General features: G+C 49.0%; 1 protein-coding gene across 1 annotated transcript in view; it reads left to right on the top strand.

Annotated features, from left to right (window-relative positions):
• The window catches only part of LOC138285947 (astacin-like metalloendopeptidase), a 192,376-nt gene that overhangs the window by 134,317 nt on the left and 38,834 nt on the right, over nt 1-19,225 (top strand). The window contains exon 7 of the mRNA XM_069226466.1: nt 7,086-7,201. Coding sequence (XP_069082567.1) covers nt 7,086-7,201 — 116 coding nt within the window. The remainder of the gene's footprint in view (nt 1-7,085; nt 7,202-19,225) is intronic.

Raw genomic sequence — 19,225 nt, 5'->3', positions numbered from 1 at the left:
CTGTCCTCATCCCGTCACTGTCCTCATCCTATTACTGTCCTCTTCTCATTACTATCCTCATCACATTACTGTCCTCTTCTCATCACTTTCCTCATCCCATCAATGTCCTCTTCTCATCCCCGTCCTCATCTCATCGCTGTCCTCTTCCCATTACTTTCCTCATCCCATCACAGTTGTCTTCTCATCACTGTCCTCTTCTAATCACTGTTCTCATCTCATCGCTGTCCTCTTCTCATTACTGTCCTAATCCCATCACAGTCGTCTTCTCATCACTGTCCTCATGTCATCACTGTACTCTTCTCATCACCGTCCTCATCCCATCACTGTCCTCTTCTCATTGCTGCCCTCATCTCATCACTGTCCTCTTCTCATCACTGTCCTCTTCTCACCACTGTCATCATCCCATCACTGTCTTCTTCTCATCACTGTCCTCAATCTCATCGCTGCCCTCGTCTCATCACTGTCCTCATCCCATCACTGTCCTCTTCTCATCATTGTCCTCATCTCATTGCTTTCCTCATCCCATCGCTGTCCTCTTCTCATCACTGTCCTTTTCTCATCACTGTCCTCTTCTCACCATTGTCCTCATCCTATTAGTGTCTTCTTCTCATCACTGTCCTCATCTCATCACTGTCCTCTTCTCATCACTGTTCTCATCCCATCACTGTCCTCTTCTCATTACTGTCCTAATCCCATCACAGTCGTCTTCTCATCACTGTCCTCATGTCATCACTGTACTCTTCTCATCACCGTCCTCATCCCATCACTGTCCTCTTCTCATTGCTGCCCTCATCTCATCACTGTCCTCTTCTCATCACTGTCCTCTTCTCACCACTGTCATCATCCCATCACTGTCTTCTTCTCATCACTGTCCTCAATCTCATCGCTGCCCTCGTCTCATCACTGTCCTCATCCCATCACTGTCCTCTTCTCATCATTGTCCTCATCTCATTTCTTTCCTCATCCCATCGCTGTCCTCTTCTCATCACTGTCCTTTTCTCATCACTGTCCTCTTCTCACCATTGTCCTCATCCTATTAGTGTCTTCTTCTCATCACTGTCCTCATCTCATCACTGTCCTCTTCTCATCACTGTTCTCATCCCATCACTGTCCCCATCACAGTCCTCTTCTCATCACTGTTCTCATGCCATCACTGTACTCTTCTCATCACAATCCTCATCCCATCAAATTCCTCATCTCATCACTGTCCTCATCTCATCACTGACCTCTTCTCATCACCGTCCTCTTCTCATCACTGTCCTCTTGTCATTACTGTTCTCATTCCGTCACAGTCCTCATCCCATTACAGTCCTCATCTCATCACTGTCCTCATACCATCACTATCATCATCTCATCACTGTCCTCATCTCTTCACTGTCCTCATCCCATCACAGTTCTCATCTCATCACAGTCTTCATCCCATCACAGTCCTCATCACATCATAGTTCTCATCCCATTGCTGTCCTCTTCTCATCACTGTCTTCGTCCTCATCTCATCACTGTCCTCATTCCATCACAGTCCTCATCCCATCACAGTTCTCATCCCATCACTGTCCTCATCCCATCTCTATCCTCATCCCATCACAGTCCTCATCCCATCACTGTGCTAGCACTAAAATGAAGAATAGTACTGAGCCTACTGTCTTCTACAGCGACAACGGCAGGCTCCTGAATCTCCGCCAGTCTATGGAAATGTGCCAATGCCCTGCTGCTAGTGCCTGCACCTTCACAAAGTACAGACAAATCATCCAAATAATGTGTGACAAAGTCTTAACCAGAACTGGCTGCAAAACACCACTGCAAGAAAGTACTGAAGGTCTCAAACAACTCTCAGGAAATTGCCCACCCCAAAGCCAGCAACATTATCTAACAAAATCTTCCCTTATCTGCCTCTGATAAACCAAAGTCAACTGGATGGATGGGTAGCAACCTGAACATTGACTTAAAGTCAACTTCGGTTACTCAGCCCCAACACGGCATCTCCACGTAAAGCTAAAGCCACATCCACTGATGCAAACCGCACCACAGCATCCTCCCTGGCAATGAGGTCCCTATGGGTGTACTTCCGACCATGAGAAACGATGAATCACGCGTAAGTAATCAGCCTTTTTTGGCCAAAACTCCCAAAGCGGAAATCATTAAATTCCCCAAAGTCCAACCATCCAAAGTGCCAGCCATCCTTCCTTCAGCTCCTTCCTTGCACAACTTCTTGCTGGCCACCTGAGACTTTTCCCTGACCACCTGAGACTTTTCCCTGGCCACCTGAGACTTTTCCCTGGCCACCTGACCTTAGACTTTTCCCTGGCCACCGGAGACTTTTCCCTGGCCACCTGAGACTTTTCCCTGGCCACCTAAGACTTTTCCCTGGCCACCTGAGCCTTCTCCATCACCTGAGACTTTTCCCTGGCCACCTGAGACTTCTCCCTGGCCACCTGAGACTTCTCCCTGTGGCCACCTGAGACTTCTCCCTGGCCATCTGAGACTTTTCCCTGGCCATCTGAGACTTTTCCCTGGCCACCTGAGACTTCTCCCTGGCCACCTGAGACTTCTCCCTGGCCACCTGAGACTTTTCCCTGGTCATCTGACACTTTTCCCTGACCACCTGAGACTTTCCACTGACTGATTTTAAACTGTCAGCAAAGTGATATACCAAACAAAACCCAACCCCACTCCAACAATAATGCAGCTCCCCTTTCCCAGCTAACCTTTCAATTCTAACCGGAGTAAAAGCTCTTTTTCGAGAGCGGTGCCTATGTCCTCGACCCCTCCTCTGTGACTGGGAAGGTCTGTGTGATAGGATCAGTGGTGTAACAAAACTTGAGGGCGCCCCCCTGCAAAGTACATGAAGCTCCCCTTCTCTGATCCAGTCAGGAGCTCTCAGGCCAGCAGCCTGCCACCCGTGCACAGTGCTGAAGCGGCCCCTGGGAGCTCTGGGCCCCTCCACACCGCAAGCGATGCGGGTCTAATGTTACATCACTGGATAGGATGCCTTTCTGAACATTCTGGGCATTCACGCTTGTACCTGCAAGGTTTGTTTTTTAAATAACCTCGGTTAAAACCCCACCGTGCTTCTGCACTAACGCCTTGCTCTCCCACGTTCCAGTGGTGGGATGCCCCGGTTAGGGTCAATGAGCTACGGGTAGCCTACTTGCTGTATGCAAGTGATGGTGGTGGCCTAGCATGGACCATCCGTTGCAACCACAACTCACTGTTCACCTCCCCCTCTCTAGATACACCCATAGCCAGGCTCTAAACTTCTCATCATACCTGAGCCAGGCCAAACCCCTGAAAACCATTTGCATTTCCTGAAGATGTCCATCTATTTGAAAATGGCTACTGCCCTTCTCGAGTACTTTTCACAAAAGACTCCAGGGTAAAGCAGAAACACAGACGTGTCATGTCTCAATGTTTACCACGTGCTATCTCCTGTCCTCGTCTCACAACCCCTTTGTCACTTGTACCTCCCCGTGGAGAAGGGTGTCCACGTGTATCAATTCTCCCTTCGAAATCCTTTAAGTCATTTTGTCCCCAGTGCTGGTCTCCCCCACATCTCTGCTTCTGATTTACTCTTTGTGGCTTTGTCCACCCTGCCTTCCGCTCAGCCCTATGTGGACCCCACTGTGTCCATCCCGCTGGCATCGCTCTGTCCTTCAGTGTCCACCATTTTATCTTCACACGCCTGGATACCCTCTCGATTGACTAGTGCGCTGTAATAGAAATCAGCATAACATACCATAACATAACAAACCCTAACATAACATAGTACAACATACCATAACATAAGATAACTTAACATACCACAACATAGCATAACATAACATACCACAATATACCATAACATAACATACCCTAACATACCACACCATACCGTAACATAACATAAGATAACATAACATACCACAACATACCATAAGATAACATAACATACCCTAACATACCACAACATACCATACCATAACATAAGATAACATAACATACCACAACATACCATAAGATAACATACCATAACATACCATAACATGACATAGCACACCATAACATGACATACCATAACATACCACAACATAACATACCATAAAATAGCATAGCATAACATAACGTAACATAGCATAGCATAACGTAACACAGCATACCATAACATAACATAATATTACAAACAATAACATACCATAACATAACATACCATGACATACCATTGCATAACATACTATAACATAGCATGCCATACCATAACATACCATAACATAACATACCATAACATGACATACCATAACATAGCATACCATAAACAACATACAATAACATACCATACCATAACATAGAATACCATAACATAACATAACATAGCATAACATAACATACTATAACATACCATAACATGACATACCATACCATTCCATAACAGAACATACCATAACATAACATACCATACCATAGCATAACATACCATAACATAACATAGCATACCATAACATAGCATGCCATAATATATACCATACATAGCATACCATACCGTAACATAAGATAAGATAACATAACACAGCGTACCATAACATACCATACCATAACATACCATAACATAGCATAGCATACCATAACATAACATACCATAATATAACATACCATATCATAAGGTACCATAACATAGCATACCATAACATAACATACCATAAGGTACCATAACATACCATAACATTACATACCATAACATAACATAACATAACATACCATAACTTAACATACCATACCATACCATAACTTAACATACCATAATATACCATAACATAACATACCATACTATAATACCATAACATAACAAAAGATAAGATAACATAACATAACATAACATACCATAACATAGCATACCATAACATATCATAACATAACATACCATAAAATACTATAACATAACATCAAATAAGATAACACAACACGGCACAGCTCAACTCACTCAACGTAACATAATATAACATAATTTAGCCAACCTTTTCCCTTACTTTGGGGTCCCCTCTTCCTTCTCCTCCACCTCCCCAGTATCGATGGGCCGGCACCTTTGAGGGGTCTTAGCTTGGGTAATTATAGCCCCCCTCCACTTCCCGCTAGCCGCTTCTCACTCCTTCTCAGGGTCTCATCTACTCTGACCTCATGCGCAATATCTCCCTCCTCAAACCCTCATGCCACTCATCCAACCCCCTCCGCCTACCCCTTGACCCCGGCCGCCCACTATTTGCGACCCCTCCATCACACACCCCAGGCCATCATGTTATCCTATGCGTGGCTCTGATGTCTTCAGCTTCCTGGGTGTAGGAGGGGCCCCTGCAGACCACGTCCCCTCGTCACCCCGGGCCACAGGCTGCGCTGTTCATGTCTGGGTGCCGTGCAGGACCCCGAGCTTCAGGCCAGGTTTACTGCGCTGCGGGCCCGGTGTCAGAAGCCGGGGACCCCCAAACAATGTCTCAGACTTGACCCTCAAACACTACAGAAAATACAGAAACAAGTAGACATCAGGCTAATAGACAAATTGTGAAATATCTTATTTAGTGCTCAAAAATGCCAAACCCAAAAAGAGTGGAGTTTTTCTAAATGTACCCTTAGTTGAAGTGATATGCCAGGCTCAGCAACCATGGCCAGAGGCACGAAGGTAGGTGTTTGCGACTACCAAATGGTCATTTTTGCGATGTGCTATCTGGTAATTGCAAAGGCCAATGTACAAATGTGTGTTTGATACATTTTGCGACTCCCAGTAGGTTGAAAATAAACCTACTTCATGAATATTAATGAGGTAGGTCCCAGTCTGCAACCTGTTTGGAATCACAGGGACGGTGGCCTGTTGGGGTCAGCAGACCATCATGTCTGTGATGGCTTTTCAATAAAGCATCCCGTTTTCTTTAAAGGGAAATGGGATGTATTTCAAGAAAAAAAAAAAAGTTTTCTGTTCATTCTTTAAGAGTAGGTACTGGTCCATGGTCCTGCTCCTAAAAATATATGTAGAACCGTTCACAAAGAGGGACGGCTCTCTTGGGGACCCCTTCCCATGTGAGGATGCGTTACCACCAACTTCAAGTTAATGGTAAAATGCGAATGTGTGGTGACCACATTTCGGTCGCAAAGCATTCCTACATACCAGTTAGTATCAGTGAGGGACGCCCTAAACACGCCGCTTACTAACACCGAACCGCAAATCCCGATTGTGACTCGGAAACAGGTTACCCCAAGGGACCACAAGGCACTCACCCCCACCTGGCCTTGGTACACCCCAAAATGCCTTTTTGCGCTCACAAATGGCCAAATTCTGCAAACCAGCCCGTTTGCAAACATAAAAAGGCTTCGTACACCAGGTCCCATGCCTTTGTTGTTCTAATGTATTCATTTTTGTGGGCGCTAGTCCCCCTCTACTTGCAGTGCTCCCACAAACCAAGATACCGACACCAACTCACGGTTTAGTCTCCAATTTCAAATGCGTTTACATTTACAGAACATTTTAAAATGTTCAATTTTGTATGTGTTTTTTATTCATTTAAGGAGTTTTATATCGCACGAACATGACCCGTCTGGGTATCAGAGCGCTGTGCAAATAGCAAAACACAGATAAAACTACAGAGAGCAATATTTTGTACAAATAGCAAACCGGTTATAACAACAGAAAGGAAGCAAGAAACACAGTATATAGAATGAAAACAAGCGACTGAGAAGCTCCAGGGCACTGAAATAAATCACTAAATAAATGTAGGATTGGTAAAGCGCCCCCAAACCACCTGTGAGGGTCTCAAGGCGCTGAGCTGTAGGCACAGGGAGTGTAAGTGATTTGTCTAGAATCACAGGTTGTAGGAGTGGACGCCGAGACTCGAACCCGGTTCCCCCTCCAAGGGCAGCCGCTCTGGCCCTCAGCCCACATCCTCCGTGTGCAGCGTCCCAGGGCCAGTGTGGGGGGGTCTCAGCACCAGCAGTGACTCATGAATCTGTAACCTGGTGCACCTCTAGGGGGAGTCGCGCACCTCTGGGGGGCACCGGGGGCCCCAGAAGCCCACTGACCTCAGGTGCAGGGCCACTGCTCAGGGGTAACCGGGTTTTATTTTCCTTCCCAGGTCTGTGCCGGTTCTTGCTTCCGGGACCCCGGGGCTCCATTTCATCTCCCAACGTCACATCGGGGTCTCCCCGCAGCTCGGAGTGTGTTTGGCTCATTCGGACCCAGCAGCATCAGGTGAGGGCCTGGAACCATCTTCTGGGGGGCGGGGGGGATGGGGGGCTGGAGGATGTGCACCCCAAACCATCCGCCCAAGATCTGCTGTGGGGAGGGATGGAGGGGCTGGCAGATGTGCACCCCAAGGCACTCACCCAAGATCTGCTGTGGGGAGAAGGGGGGGGGGGGGGGGCTGGCGGATGTGCACCCCAAGGCACTCACCCAAGATCTGCTGTGGGGAGAAGGGGGGGGGGGGGCTGGCGGATGTGCACCCCAAGGCACTCACCCAAGATCTGCTGTGGGGAGAAGGGGGGGGGGGCTGGCAGATGTGCACCCCAAGGCACTCACCCAAGATCTGCTGTGGGGAGAAGGGGGGGGGGGCTGGCGGATGTGAACCCCAAGACACTCACCCAAGATCTGCTGTGGGGAGAAGGGGGGGGGGCTGGCGGATGTGAACCCCAAGACACTCACCCAAGATCTGCTGTGGGGAGAAGGGGGGGGGGGGGGCTGGCGGATGTGAACCCCAAGACACTCACCCAAGATCTGCTGTGGGGAGAAGGGGGGGGGGGGGGCCTGGCGGATGTGCACCCTAAAGGATGACCCACCCACCTCCAGTGAGGCACGGGAGGATGATATGTGCCAGATGGGGGGGCTGGCGGATGTGCACCCCAAGGCACCCACCCACCTCCAGCGAGGCAGGTGTAATGACACCTCCCTGATGTAGTCATATCACACAGAGTACCACCAGGACGCGTGACGTCGGACGCACGCGTCACTGGGGTACCCCATCCCCTCTCAGGCAGGTCCTGGTTATGAGTCGGGCTATGCAGGGGGCAGAGCTGTGGACTGAAGCCCCAACTGCCCCCCACCCCGGCACTGTCCGAAGAAGACCGGGCGCAGCGGGGTTCAGAGGGTAAAACAGGCGCCTTTTGCTCCCATTTCGTGCTCCCCTGTAGCGCCTGGTTGGAGCCGGTGGTGAACGGGAGTACAGGGGTACTGTGAGTCTGTCCTGGGGGAGGGGACTATGTCCAGGGCGGGGAGGAGCAGGTTGGGCAGGGGCAGCCTTTCATGCTCCCCCATACTCTGAGCCACTGGGATTATGCGGCAGAAGAGGGCCAAATTATGCGCCAGGTTTGAGTAAATTATGCGGCAAGAAAAGGCAAATTATGCGGCACATTTTCTGATGGTATTACTTCCTTATTTTGTTAATTTCAACCTTGTTAACATTGTCTGCACATTGTTGGACCTCATTAGTACCAGTTTCATACCCAAATATAGCAATAGAGCAACACAAATTTAACTTTGCAAAGGGCCTTCCACTGCGCAGCAATGTATGTCGCTGCATTTGTAGTAACTTTGTAATTGTTTGAGCTAGAAATTAATTTTTTGTTAAAATTTGCAGATTAAGCAGCAGATGATGGATTACGCGGCAAAGCTGTAGTTATGCAAAAATCACCACACCCTCAAAATGACATAATTCCAGTGGCCCTGCCCATACTGTGGGATGTGGTCGCACTTGTACCCACAGCCGCTGCCCGATCTGCACTCGATGCCACAGCCTGGCTGCCACAGTACATCCGGGTGCGGCAACACCAGTTCTCTTGTGATTGGGGTACCGCCCCACCCGACTCACGGTGAGGCCCTCAGAGGTATCTCACTCATTCCCACACGTCTGATCTCCTACACTTCTGTGGCACTCAGTCATTCCCATATCGCAGGCCTCATTCACTGCAGTGGTGTCTCACTCATTCCTTTCATTGGGCTCATACACTTCAGGGGTGTCTCACTCATTCCCACATCACAGGTCTCATTCACTGCAATAGCATCTCACTCATTCCCACATCATAGGCCTCATTCACTGCAGTGGTGTCTCACTCATTCCCTTCTCTGGTGTCATACACTTCAGAGGTGTCTCACTCATTCCCACATCCCAGGCCTCATTCACTGCAGTGGCGTCTCACTCATTCCCATATCACAGGTCTCATTCACTGAAGTGGTACCTCACTCATTCCCTTCATTGGTCTCATCGACTTCAATGGTGTCTCACTCATTCCTACATCACAGGCCTCATTCACTGCAGTGGTGTCTCACTCATTCCCTTCACTGGTCTCATACACTTCAGTGGTGTCTCACTCATTCCCACATCACAGGCCTCATTCACTGCAGTGGCGTCTCACTCATTCCTACATCACAGGCCTCATTCACTGCAGTGGTGTCTCACTCATTCCCTTCACTGGTCTCATACACTTTAGTGGTGTCTCACTCATTCCCACATCATAGGCTTCATTCACTGCAGTAGCGTCTCACTCATTCCCATCACAGGCCTCATTCACTGCAGTTGCTTCTCATTCATTCCCTTCATTGGTCTCATACACAGCAGTGGTGTCTCACTCATTCCCTCGTCACAGGCCTCATTCACTGCAGTGGCGTCTCACTCATTCCCATATTACAGGTCTCATTCACTGCAGTAGCGTCTCACTCATTCCCATCACAGGCCTCATTCACTGCAGTGGCCTCTCATTCATTCCCACAACACAGGCCTTATTGACTACAGTGGTGTCCCACTCATTCCCTTTATTGGCCTCATACACTTCACTGGTATCTCACTCATTCCCACATCACAGGCCTCATTCACTGCATTGGTGTTTCACTCATTTCCACAACATCACAGATCTCATTCACTGCAGTAACATCTCACTCATTCCCACATCACAGGCCTCATTAATTGCAGTGGCACCTCATTCATTCCCTTCATTGGTCTCATACACAGCAGTGGTGTCTCACTCATTCCCTCGTCACAGGCCTCATACACTGCAGTGGTGTCTCACTCATTCCTTTCATTGGTTTCATACACTGCACTGGTGACTCACTCTGTCCCTTCATTGTTCTCCTACATTGCAGTTGACATCTCACTCATTTCTTCTTTGGTCTCATACACTTTTAGTGGAGTCTCCCTCATTCCCTTCATTGGCTTCTTACACTTCAGCGGCGTCTCACTCCTTCTTCATTAGTTTCATACACTTCATTGGTCTCATACACTGCAGTGGCCAGTCACTCAGTCCGTTCATAGTTCTCATACACTTCAGTGGCATCTCACTCATTCCCCCTCATTGGCTTCATACACTGCTGTAGCGTCTCACTCAGTCCCTTCATTGGTCTCATACACTTCATTGCTGTCTCACTCATTCTCTTAATTGGTCTCATTCATTGGCCTAATACACTTCGTGTCATCTCACTCTGTCCTTTCATTGGTCTCATACACCGCTGTGGGGGATCACTCAGTCCCTTCTTGGAACACTCAGTTCCTTCATTGGTCTCATACATTGCAGTTGGCGTCTTACTCATTTCTTCAATGATCTCATACGCTTTGGTGGAGTCTCTCATTCCCTTCCTTGGCTTTCCATGCTGCAGTGGAATCTCACTCGTCTCCTTCATTAGTTTCATACTCTGCAGTGGTGTCTGACTCATTCTTTTCATTGTTTTCATTCGCTGCACTGCAGTGGTGTCTTAAGAGTGAATTCTAAGGACGGCACACACTGGGCTATAGATAAAAGTGCTGAGATAAAATTCACACATGCCCATTACTTGCCTCATGCACGGCGGGGGAGTGTCACTCATTCCCTTCACTGACCTCCTGCACTGCAGTGGAGTGTGACTCATTCCCTTCACTGACCTCCTGCACTGCAGTGGAGTGTCACTCATTCGTTTAACTGACCTCCTGCACTGCAGTGGAGTGTCACTCATTCCCTTCACTGACCTCCTGCACTGCAGTGGAGTGTCACTCATTCCCTTCACTGACCTCTTGCACTACAGTGGAGTGTCACTCATTCGTTTAACTGACCTCCTGCACTGCAGTGGAGTGTCACTCATTCCCTTCACTGACCTCCTGCACTGCAGTGGAGTGTCACTCATTCCCTTCACTGACCTCTTGCACTACAGTGGAGTGTCACTCATTCGTTTAACTGACCTCCTGCACTGCAGTGGAGTGTCACTCATTCCCTTCACTGACCTCCTGCACTGCAGTGGAGTGTCACTCATTCCCTTCACTCGCCTCATACACTGCAGAGGGCGTCACTCATTCCCTTCACTCGCCTCATACACTCATTATGTGGCCTTGGAATTTAGATAACAAGGGGCGTGCCCCAGACTGATGCTGCGAGGTGTTCTAGCGATGCCATTGGCTGTGCGCCGAGGGTCTCATCAGTGCCCTTGTCCGAATGACTGGGCACTTTCACAGGTTCTGGTACTGGTGAGGACAGAGGGCATCTGTGCCACATGCAGACATGCCCATGATGAGTCCCGGCTGCTCGTGATGGAGTCTGGCCTTGTGGGCTTTGTCACATGGGCACGGGAGACCTGGCAGGGCTGTGGTGGGGAGAGCCTGGGGCACTGGACCACCCAGAGCCTGGGCGTGCCAGCCAGTGGGTGGGTGTGAAGGTCCTGGTTCTCCCTCTGGGCAGGCTGCAGGCACACACAGCTCCCCCCTCTTCTTCTGGTGGCACGGGACACCCCGAGGCTGTGGTTGGCCGGATTGTGTGGCCTCTCAGCTCTTCGGAAGGCCAAAAGCAGGGCCGTCATAGATAGCGCTCTAGTGGGCTTATGGTGCTTCTAAGCGCTAATGGCTCTGCTAACGGTGGAGGTCCTCGGGAGCTTGTTACCCACCACCTTCTCCCCTGTGTCCCCCACTCCAAAATCTGGAGGGACTTGTCACCCGCTTCTCTGACACTCCCAACACCCATGCGCATGCGCCTCATACACTGCAATGGAAAGTCACTCATTCCATTCATTGACCTCATGCACTGCACTGAATGGTCACATAGTCCTTTTACACTGCAGTAGAGTGCCCCTTATGGGCACCCTTACATACCGTAGTAGAGTGACACTCACTCCCTTCACTTACCTCATACACTGCAGTAAAGTGACACTCCCTCCCTTCACTTACATCATACACTGCAGTAAAGTGACACTCACTCCCTTCACCTACCTCATACACTGCAGTAAAGTGACACTCACTCCCTTCACTTATTTCATATACTGAAGTAAAGTGACACTCACTCCCCTCACGTATCATATACTGCAGTAAAGTGACACTCACTCCCCTCACTTACATCATACACTGCAGTAAAGTGACACTCACCCCCTCACTTACCTCATACACTGCAATAAAGTGATACTTACTTCCTTCACTTATCTCATACACTCACTCCCATGATCACCCTTATATGCTGCAGTAGAGGGACACTCACTCCCCCGATTACCCTCATACACTGCAGTAGACTGACACTCACTCCCTTCACTGACCTCATACAATGCCGTAGACTGACACTTACTACTCTTATCACCCTTAAACACTGCAGAAGAGTGACACTCATTCCCCTCATCACCCTCATACATGCAGTAGAGGGACACTCACTCCCCTGGTTACCCTCATACACTGCAGTACACTGACACTCACTCCCCTGACAGACCTCACATACTGCAGTAGACTGGCACTCACTCGCCTGATCACCATTGTAAGGAAATGCCTCCTTGGCATGGTTGCTAACCAGGCCCCAGCACCAGTGTTCTTTCCCTAACCTGTACTTTTGTATCCACAATTGGCAGACCCTGGCATCCAGATAAGTCCCTTGTAACTGGTACTTCTAGTACCAAGGGCCCTGATGCCAAGGAAGGTCTCTAAGGGCTGCAGCATGTCTTATGCCACCCTGGAGACCTCTCACTCAGCACAGACACACTGCTTGCCAGCTTGTGTGTGCTAGTGAGAACAAAACGAGTAAGTCGACATGGCACTCCCCTCAGGGTGCCATGCCAGCCTCTCACTGCCTATGCAAGTATAGGTCAGTCACCCCTCTAGCAGGCCTTACAGCCCTAAGGCAGGGTGCACTATACCATAGGTGAGGGTACCAGTGCATGAGCATGGTACCCCTACAGTGTCTAAACAAAACCTTAGACATTGTAAGTGCAGGGTAGCCATAAGAGTATATGGTCTGGGAGTTTGTCAAACACGAACTCCACAGCACCATAATGGCTACACTGAAAACTGGGAAGTTTGGTATCAAACTTCTCAGCACAATAAATGCACACTGATGCCAGTGTACATTTTATTGCCAAATACACCCCAGAGGGCACCTTAGAGGTGCCCCCTGAAACTTAACCGACTGTCTGTGTAGGCTGACTAGTTCCAGCAGCCTGCCACACTAGAGACATGTTGCTGGCCTCATGGGGAGAGTGCCTTTGTCACTCTGAGGCCAGTAACAAAGCCTGCACTGGGTGGAGATGCTAACACCTCCCCCAGGCAGGAGCTGTAACACCTGGCGGTGAGCCTCAAAGGCTCACCCCTTTGTCACAGCACCGCAGGACACTCCAGCTAGTGGAGTTGCCAGCCCCCTCCGGCCCCGGCCCCCACTTTTGGCGGCAAGGCCGGAGAAAATAATGAGAATAACAAGGAGGAGTCACTGGCCAGTCAGGACAGCCCCTAAGGTGTCCTGAGCTGAGGTGACTCTAACTTTTAGAAATCCTCCATCTTGCAGATGGAGGATTCCCCCAATAGGATTAGGGATGTGACCCCCTCCCCTTGGGAGGAGGCACAAAGAGGGTGTACCCACCCTCAGGGCTAGTAGCCATTGGCTACTAACCCCCCAGACCTAAACACGCCCTTAAATTTAGTATTTAAGGGCTTCCCTGAACCTAAAGATTTAGATTCCTGCAACAACAAGAAGAAGGACTGCCTAGCTGAAAACCCCTGCAGAGGAAGACCAGAAGACACCAACTGCCTTGGCTCCAGAAACTCACCGGCCTGTCTCCTGCCTTCCAAAGAACTCTGCTCCAGCGACGCCTTCCAAAGGGACCAGCGACCTCTGAATCCTCTGAGGACTGCCCTGCTTCGACGACGACAAGAAACTCCCGAGGACAGCGGACCTGCTCCAAAAAGACTGCAACTTTATCCAAAGGAGCAGCTTTAAAGAACCCTGCAATCTCCCCGCAAGAAGCGTGAGACTTGCAACACTGCACCCGGCGACCCCGACTCGGCTGGTGGAGAACCAACACCTCAGGGAGGACCCCCGGACTACTCTACGACTGTGAGTACCAAAACCTGTCCCCCCTGAGCCCCCACAGCGCCGCCTGCAGAGGGAATCCCGAGGCTTCCCCTGACCGCGACTCTCTGAAACCTAAGTCCCGACGCCTGGAAAAGACCCTGCACCCGCAGCCTCCAGGACCTGAAGGACCGGACTTTCACTGCAGAAGTGACCCCCAGGAGTCCCTCTCCCTTGCCCAAGTGGAGGTTTCCCCGAGGAAGCCCCCCCTTGCCTGCCTGCAGCGCTGAAGAGATCCCTTGATCTCTCATTGACTTCCATTGCGAACCCGACGCTTGTTCTAACACTGCACCCGGCCGCCCCGCGCCGCTGAGGGTGAAATTTCTGTGTGGGCTTGTGTCCCCCCCGGTGCCCTACAAAACCCCCCTGGTCTGCCCTCCGAAGACGCGGGTACTTACCTGCTGGCAGACTGGAACCGGGGCACCCCCTTCTCTCCATTATAGCCTATGCGTTTTGGGCACCACTTTGAACTCTGCACCTGACCGGCCCTGAGCTGCTGGTGTGGTAACTTTGGGGTTGCTCTGAACCCCCAACGGTGGGCTACCTTGGACCAAGAACTGAACCCTGTAAGTGTCTTACTTACCTGGTAAAACTAACAAAAACTTACCTCCCCCAGGAACTGTGAAAATTGCACTGTGTCCACTTTTAAAATAGCTATTTGTGAATAACTTGAAAAGTATACATGCAATTGAAATGATTCAAAGTTCCTAATGTACTTACCTGCAATACCTTTCAAACAAGATATTACATGTTAAATTTGAACCTGTGGTTCTTAAAATAAACTAAGAAAAGATATTTTTCTATACAAAACCTATTGGCTGGATTTGTCTCTGAGTGTGTGTACCTCATTTATTGTCTATGTGTATGTACAACAAATGCTTAACACTACTCCTTGGATAAGCCTACTGCTCGACCACACTACTACAAAATAGAGCATTAGTATTATCTCTTTTTACCACTATTTTACCTCTAAGGGGAACCCTTGGACTCTGTGCATGCTATTCCTTACTTTGAAATAGCACATACAGAGCCAACTTCCTACATTGGTGGATCAGCGGTGGGGTACAAGACTTTGCATTTGCTGGACTACTCAGCCAATACCTGATCACACGACAAATTTCAAAATTGTCATTAGAAATTGATTTTTGCAATTTGAAAAGTTTTCTAAATTCTTAAAAGACCTGCTAGGGCCTTGTGTTAGATCCTGTTTAGCATTTCTTTTAGAGTTTAAAAGTTTGTAAAAGTTTGAATTAGATTCTAGAACCAGCTTTAGATTCTTAAAAAGTATTCCAACTTTTAGAAGCAAAATGTCTAGCACAGATGTGACTGTGGTGGAACTCGACACCACACCTTACCTCCATCTACAGATGAGAGAGCTAAGGTCACTCTGTAAACTAAAGAAAATAGCAATGGGCCCCAAACCTACCAAAGTACAGCTCCAGGAGCTTTTGGCAGAGTTTGAAAAGGCCAACCCCTCTGAGGATGGCAACTCAGAGGATGAAGATAGTGACTTGGAGGGAAATTCCCCCCCTCCAGTCCTACTTAGGGAGAGCAGGGCTTCTCAAGCCCTGACTCCACAAATAATAGTCAGAGATGCTGGTTCCCTCACAGGAGGGACCAACAACTCTGAAATCACTGAGAATAACTCCAGTGAAGAGGACATCCAGTTAGCCAGGATGGCCAAAATATTGGCTTTGGAAAGACAGATCCTAGCCATAGAGAGGGAAAGACAAGAGATGGGCCTAGGACCCATCAATGGTGGCAGCAACATAAATAGGGTCAGAGATTCTCCTGACATGTTGAAAATCCCTAAAGGGATTGTAACTAAATATGAAGATGGTGATGACATCACCAAATGGTTCACAGCTTTTGAGAGGGCTTGTGTAACCAGAAAAGAGAACAAATCTCACTGGGGTGCTCTCCTTTGGGAAATGTTCACAGGAAAGTGTAGGGATAGACTCCTCACACTCTCTGGAAAAGATGCAGAATCTTATGACCTCATGAAGGGTACCCTGATTGAGGGCTTTGGATTCTCCACTGAGGAGTATAGGATTAGATTCAGGGGGGCTCAAAAATCCTCGAGCCAGACCTGGGTTGACTTTGTAGACTACTCAGTAAAAACACTAGATGGTTGGATTCAAGGCAGTGGTGTAAGTAATTATGATGGGCTGTACAATTTATTTGTGAAAGAACACCTGTTAAGTAATTGTTTCAATGACAAACTGCATCAGCATCTGGTAGACCTAGGACCAATTTCTCCCCAAGAATTGGGAAAGAAGGCGGACCATTGGGTCAAGACTAGGGTGTCCAAAACTTCCACAGGGGGTGACCAAAAGAAAGGGGTCACAAAACCTCCCCAGGGGAAAGGTGGTGAGACAGCCAAAAATAAAAATAGTAAAGAGTCTTCTACAGGCCCCCAAAAACCTGCACAGGAGGGTGGGCCCAGAGCCTCTTCACAAAACAATCCTGGGTACAAGGGTAAAAACTTTGATCCCAAAAAAGCCTGGTGTCGAAACTGTAGTCAGTCTGGACACCAAACTGGAGACAAGGCCTGTCCCAAGAAAAGTTCCACTCCAAACTCCAATCCAGGTAACACTGGAATGGCTAGTCTCCAAGTGGGATCAACTGTGTGCCCAGAGCAAATCAGGGTCCACACTGAAGCTACTCTAGTCTCTGAGGGTGGGGTGGATTTAGCCACACTAGCTGCCTGGCCGCCTAACATGCAAAAATACAGGCAGCAGCTCTTTATTAATGGGACAAGTGTAGAGGGCCTGAGGGATACAGGTGCCAGTGTCACCATGGTGACAGAGAAACTGGTTTCCCCTGGCCAATACTTGACTGGAAAAACTTATACAGTCACCAACGCTGACAATCAGACTAAAGCACATCCCATGGCAATGGTAACTTTAGAATGGGGAGGGGTCAATGGCCTGAAACAGGTGGTGGTCTCCTCAAACATCCCAGTAGACTGTCTGCTTGGAAATGACCTGGAGTCCTCAGCATGGGCTGAGGTAGAACTAAAAACCCATGCAGCCATGCTGGGTATCCCTGAACTGGTGTGTGTAAAAACAAGAGCACAATGCAAGGCACAGGGTGAAAAAGTAGAGCTGGAGTCTGGAAAAATGGCCCAGCCTACCAAGAGAAAAGGAAAGTCAGTTGGGAAACCAACTGCAACACAGTCAGAAAAAGAGAACCTCTCTTCTCAGGAAGAAGTTCTGCCCTCTGAGGGAACTGAGCCTTTGGAACTTGAACCATATCAGGTTGAGCTCTTAGGCCCAGGGGGACCCACAAGGGAGGAGCTGTGTAAGGGACAAGAAACCTGTCCCTCTCTTGAAGGCCTTAGGCAGCAAGCTGCTGAAGAGTCCAAGGGCAAGAAAAATGGAACACATAGGGTCTATTGGGAAGATGGACTCCTGTACACTGAGGCCAGAGACCCCAAACCTGGTGCCACTAGGAGAGTGGTAGTGCCTCAGTCGTTCAGAGAGTTTATTCTGACCTTAGCCCATGATATTCCCCTTGCTGGGCATTTGGGACAAACCAAGACGTGGGAGAGGTTAGTCAACCACTTCTACTGGCCCAATATGTCCCAGAAGGTTAAGGAGTTTTGCCTCTCCTGCCCCACCTGTCAATCCAGTGGTAAGACGGTGGGCACCCAAAGGCCCCCCTCATTCCACTTCCAGTGGTGGGGGTCCCCTTTGAAAGAGTGGGTGTGGACATAGTTGGTCCACTGGAACCTCCCACAGCCTCAGGGAATATGTACATCCTAGTAGTAGTGGATCATGCTACTAGGTATCCTGAAGCTATCCCCCTTAGGTCGACTACTGCCCCTGCAGTAGCCAAGGCCCTCATTGGTATCTTTACCAGAGTGGGTTTCCCTAAGGAGGTGGTGTCTGACAGAGGTACCAACTTCATGTCAGCATACCTAAAACACATGTGGAATGAGTGTGGAGTGACTTACAAATTCACTACACCATACCATCCACAAACTAATGGCTTAGTTGAGAGATTCAACAAGACATTAAAAGGCATGATCATGGGGCTCCCAGAAAAACTCAAAAGGAGATGGGATGTCCTCTTGCCATGTCTGCTTTTTGCTTACAGAGAGGTGCCACAGAAGGGAGTAGGATTCTCACCCTTTGAACTTCTGTTTGGTCACCCTGTAAGGGGACCACTTGCTCTTGTTAAAGAAGGCTGGGAGAGACCTCTTCATGAGCCTAAACAAGACATAGTGGACTATGTACTTGGCCTTCGCTCTAGAATGGCAGAGTACATGGAAAAGGCAAGCAAAAACCTTGAGGCCAGCCAACAGCTCCAGAAGTTTTGGTATGACCAAAAGGCTGCAATGGTTGAGTTCCAACCAGGGCAGAAAGTCTGGGTTCTGGAGCCTGTGGCTCCCAGGGCACTTCAGGACAAATGGAGTGGCCCTTACCCAGTGCTAGAAAGGAAGAGTCAGGTCACCTACCTGGTGGACCTGGGCACAAGCAGGAGCCCCAAGAGGGTGATCCATGTGAACCGCCTTAAGCTCTTCCATGACAGGGCTGATGTAAATCTGTTGATGGTAACAGATGAGGATCAGGAGGCAGAGAGTGAACCTCTCCCTGATCTTCTGTCATCAGACCCAAAAGATGGCTCAGTAGATGGAGTGATCTACTCAGACACCCTCTCTGGCCAACAGCAAGCTGATTGTAGGAGAGTCCTACAACAGTTTCCTGAACTCTTCTCCCTAACCCCTGGTCAGACACACCTGTGTACCCATGATGTGGACACAGGAGACAGCATGCCTGTCAAAAACAAAATTTTTAGACAGTCTGACCATGTTAAGGAAAGCATCAAGGTGGAAGTCCACAAGATGCTGGAATTGGGAGTAATTGAGCGCTCTGACAGCCCCTGGGCTAGCCCAGTGGTCTTAGTCCCCAAACCTCACACCAAAGATGGAAAGAAAGAGATGAGG

Source organism: Pleurodeles waltl, chromosome 3_1 (genome assembly GCF_031143425.1).
Source record: "Pleurodeles waltl isolate 20211129_DDA chromosome 3_1, aPleWal1.hap1.20221129, whole genome shotgun sequence".
In the NCBI taxonomy this organism is placed as follows: domain Eukaryota; kingdom Metazoa; phylum Chordata; class Amphibia; order Caudata; family Salamandridae; genus Pleurodeles; species Pleurodeles waltl.
The sequence above is the reverse complement of the archived record's forward strand: the minus strand, read 5'-3'. Positions and strand labels throughout refer to the sequence as shown.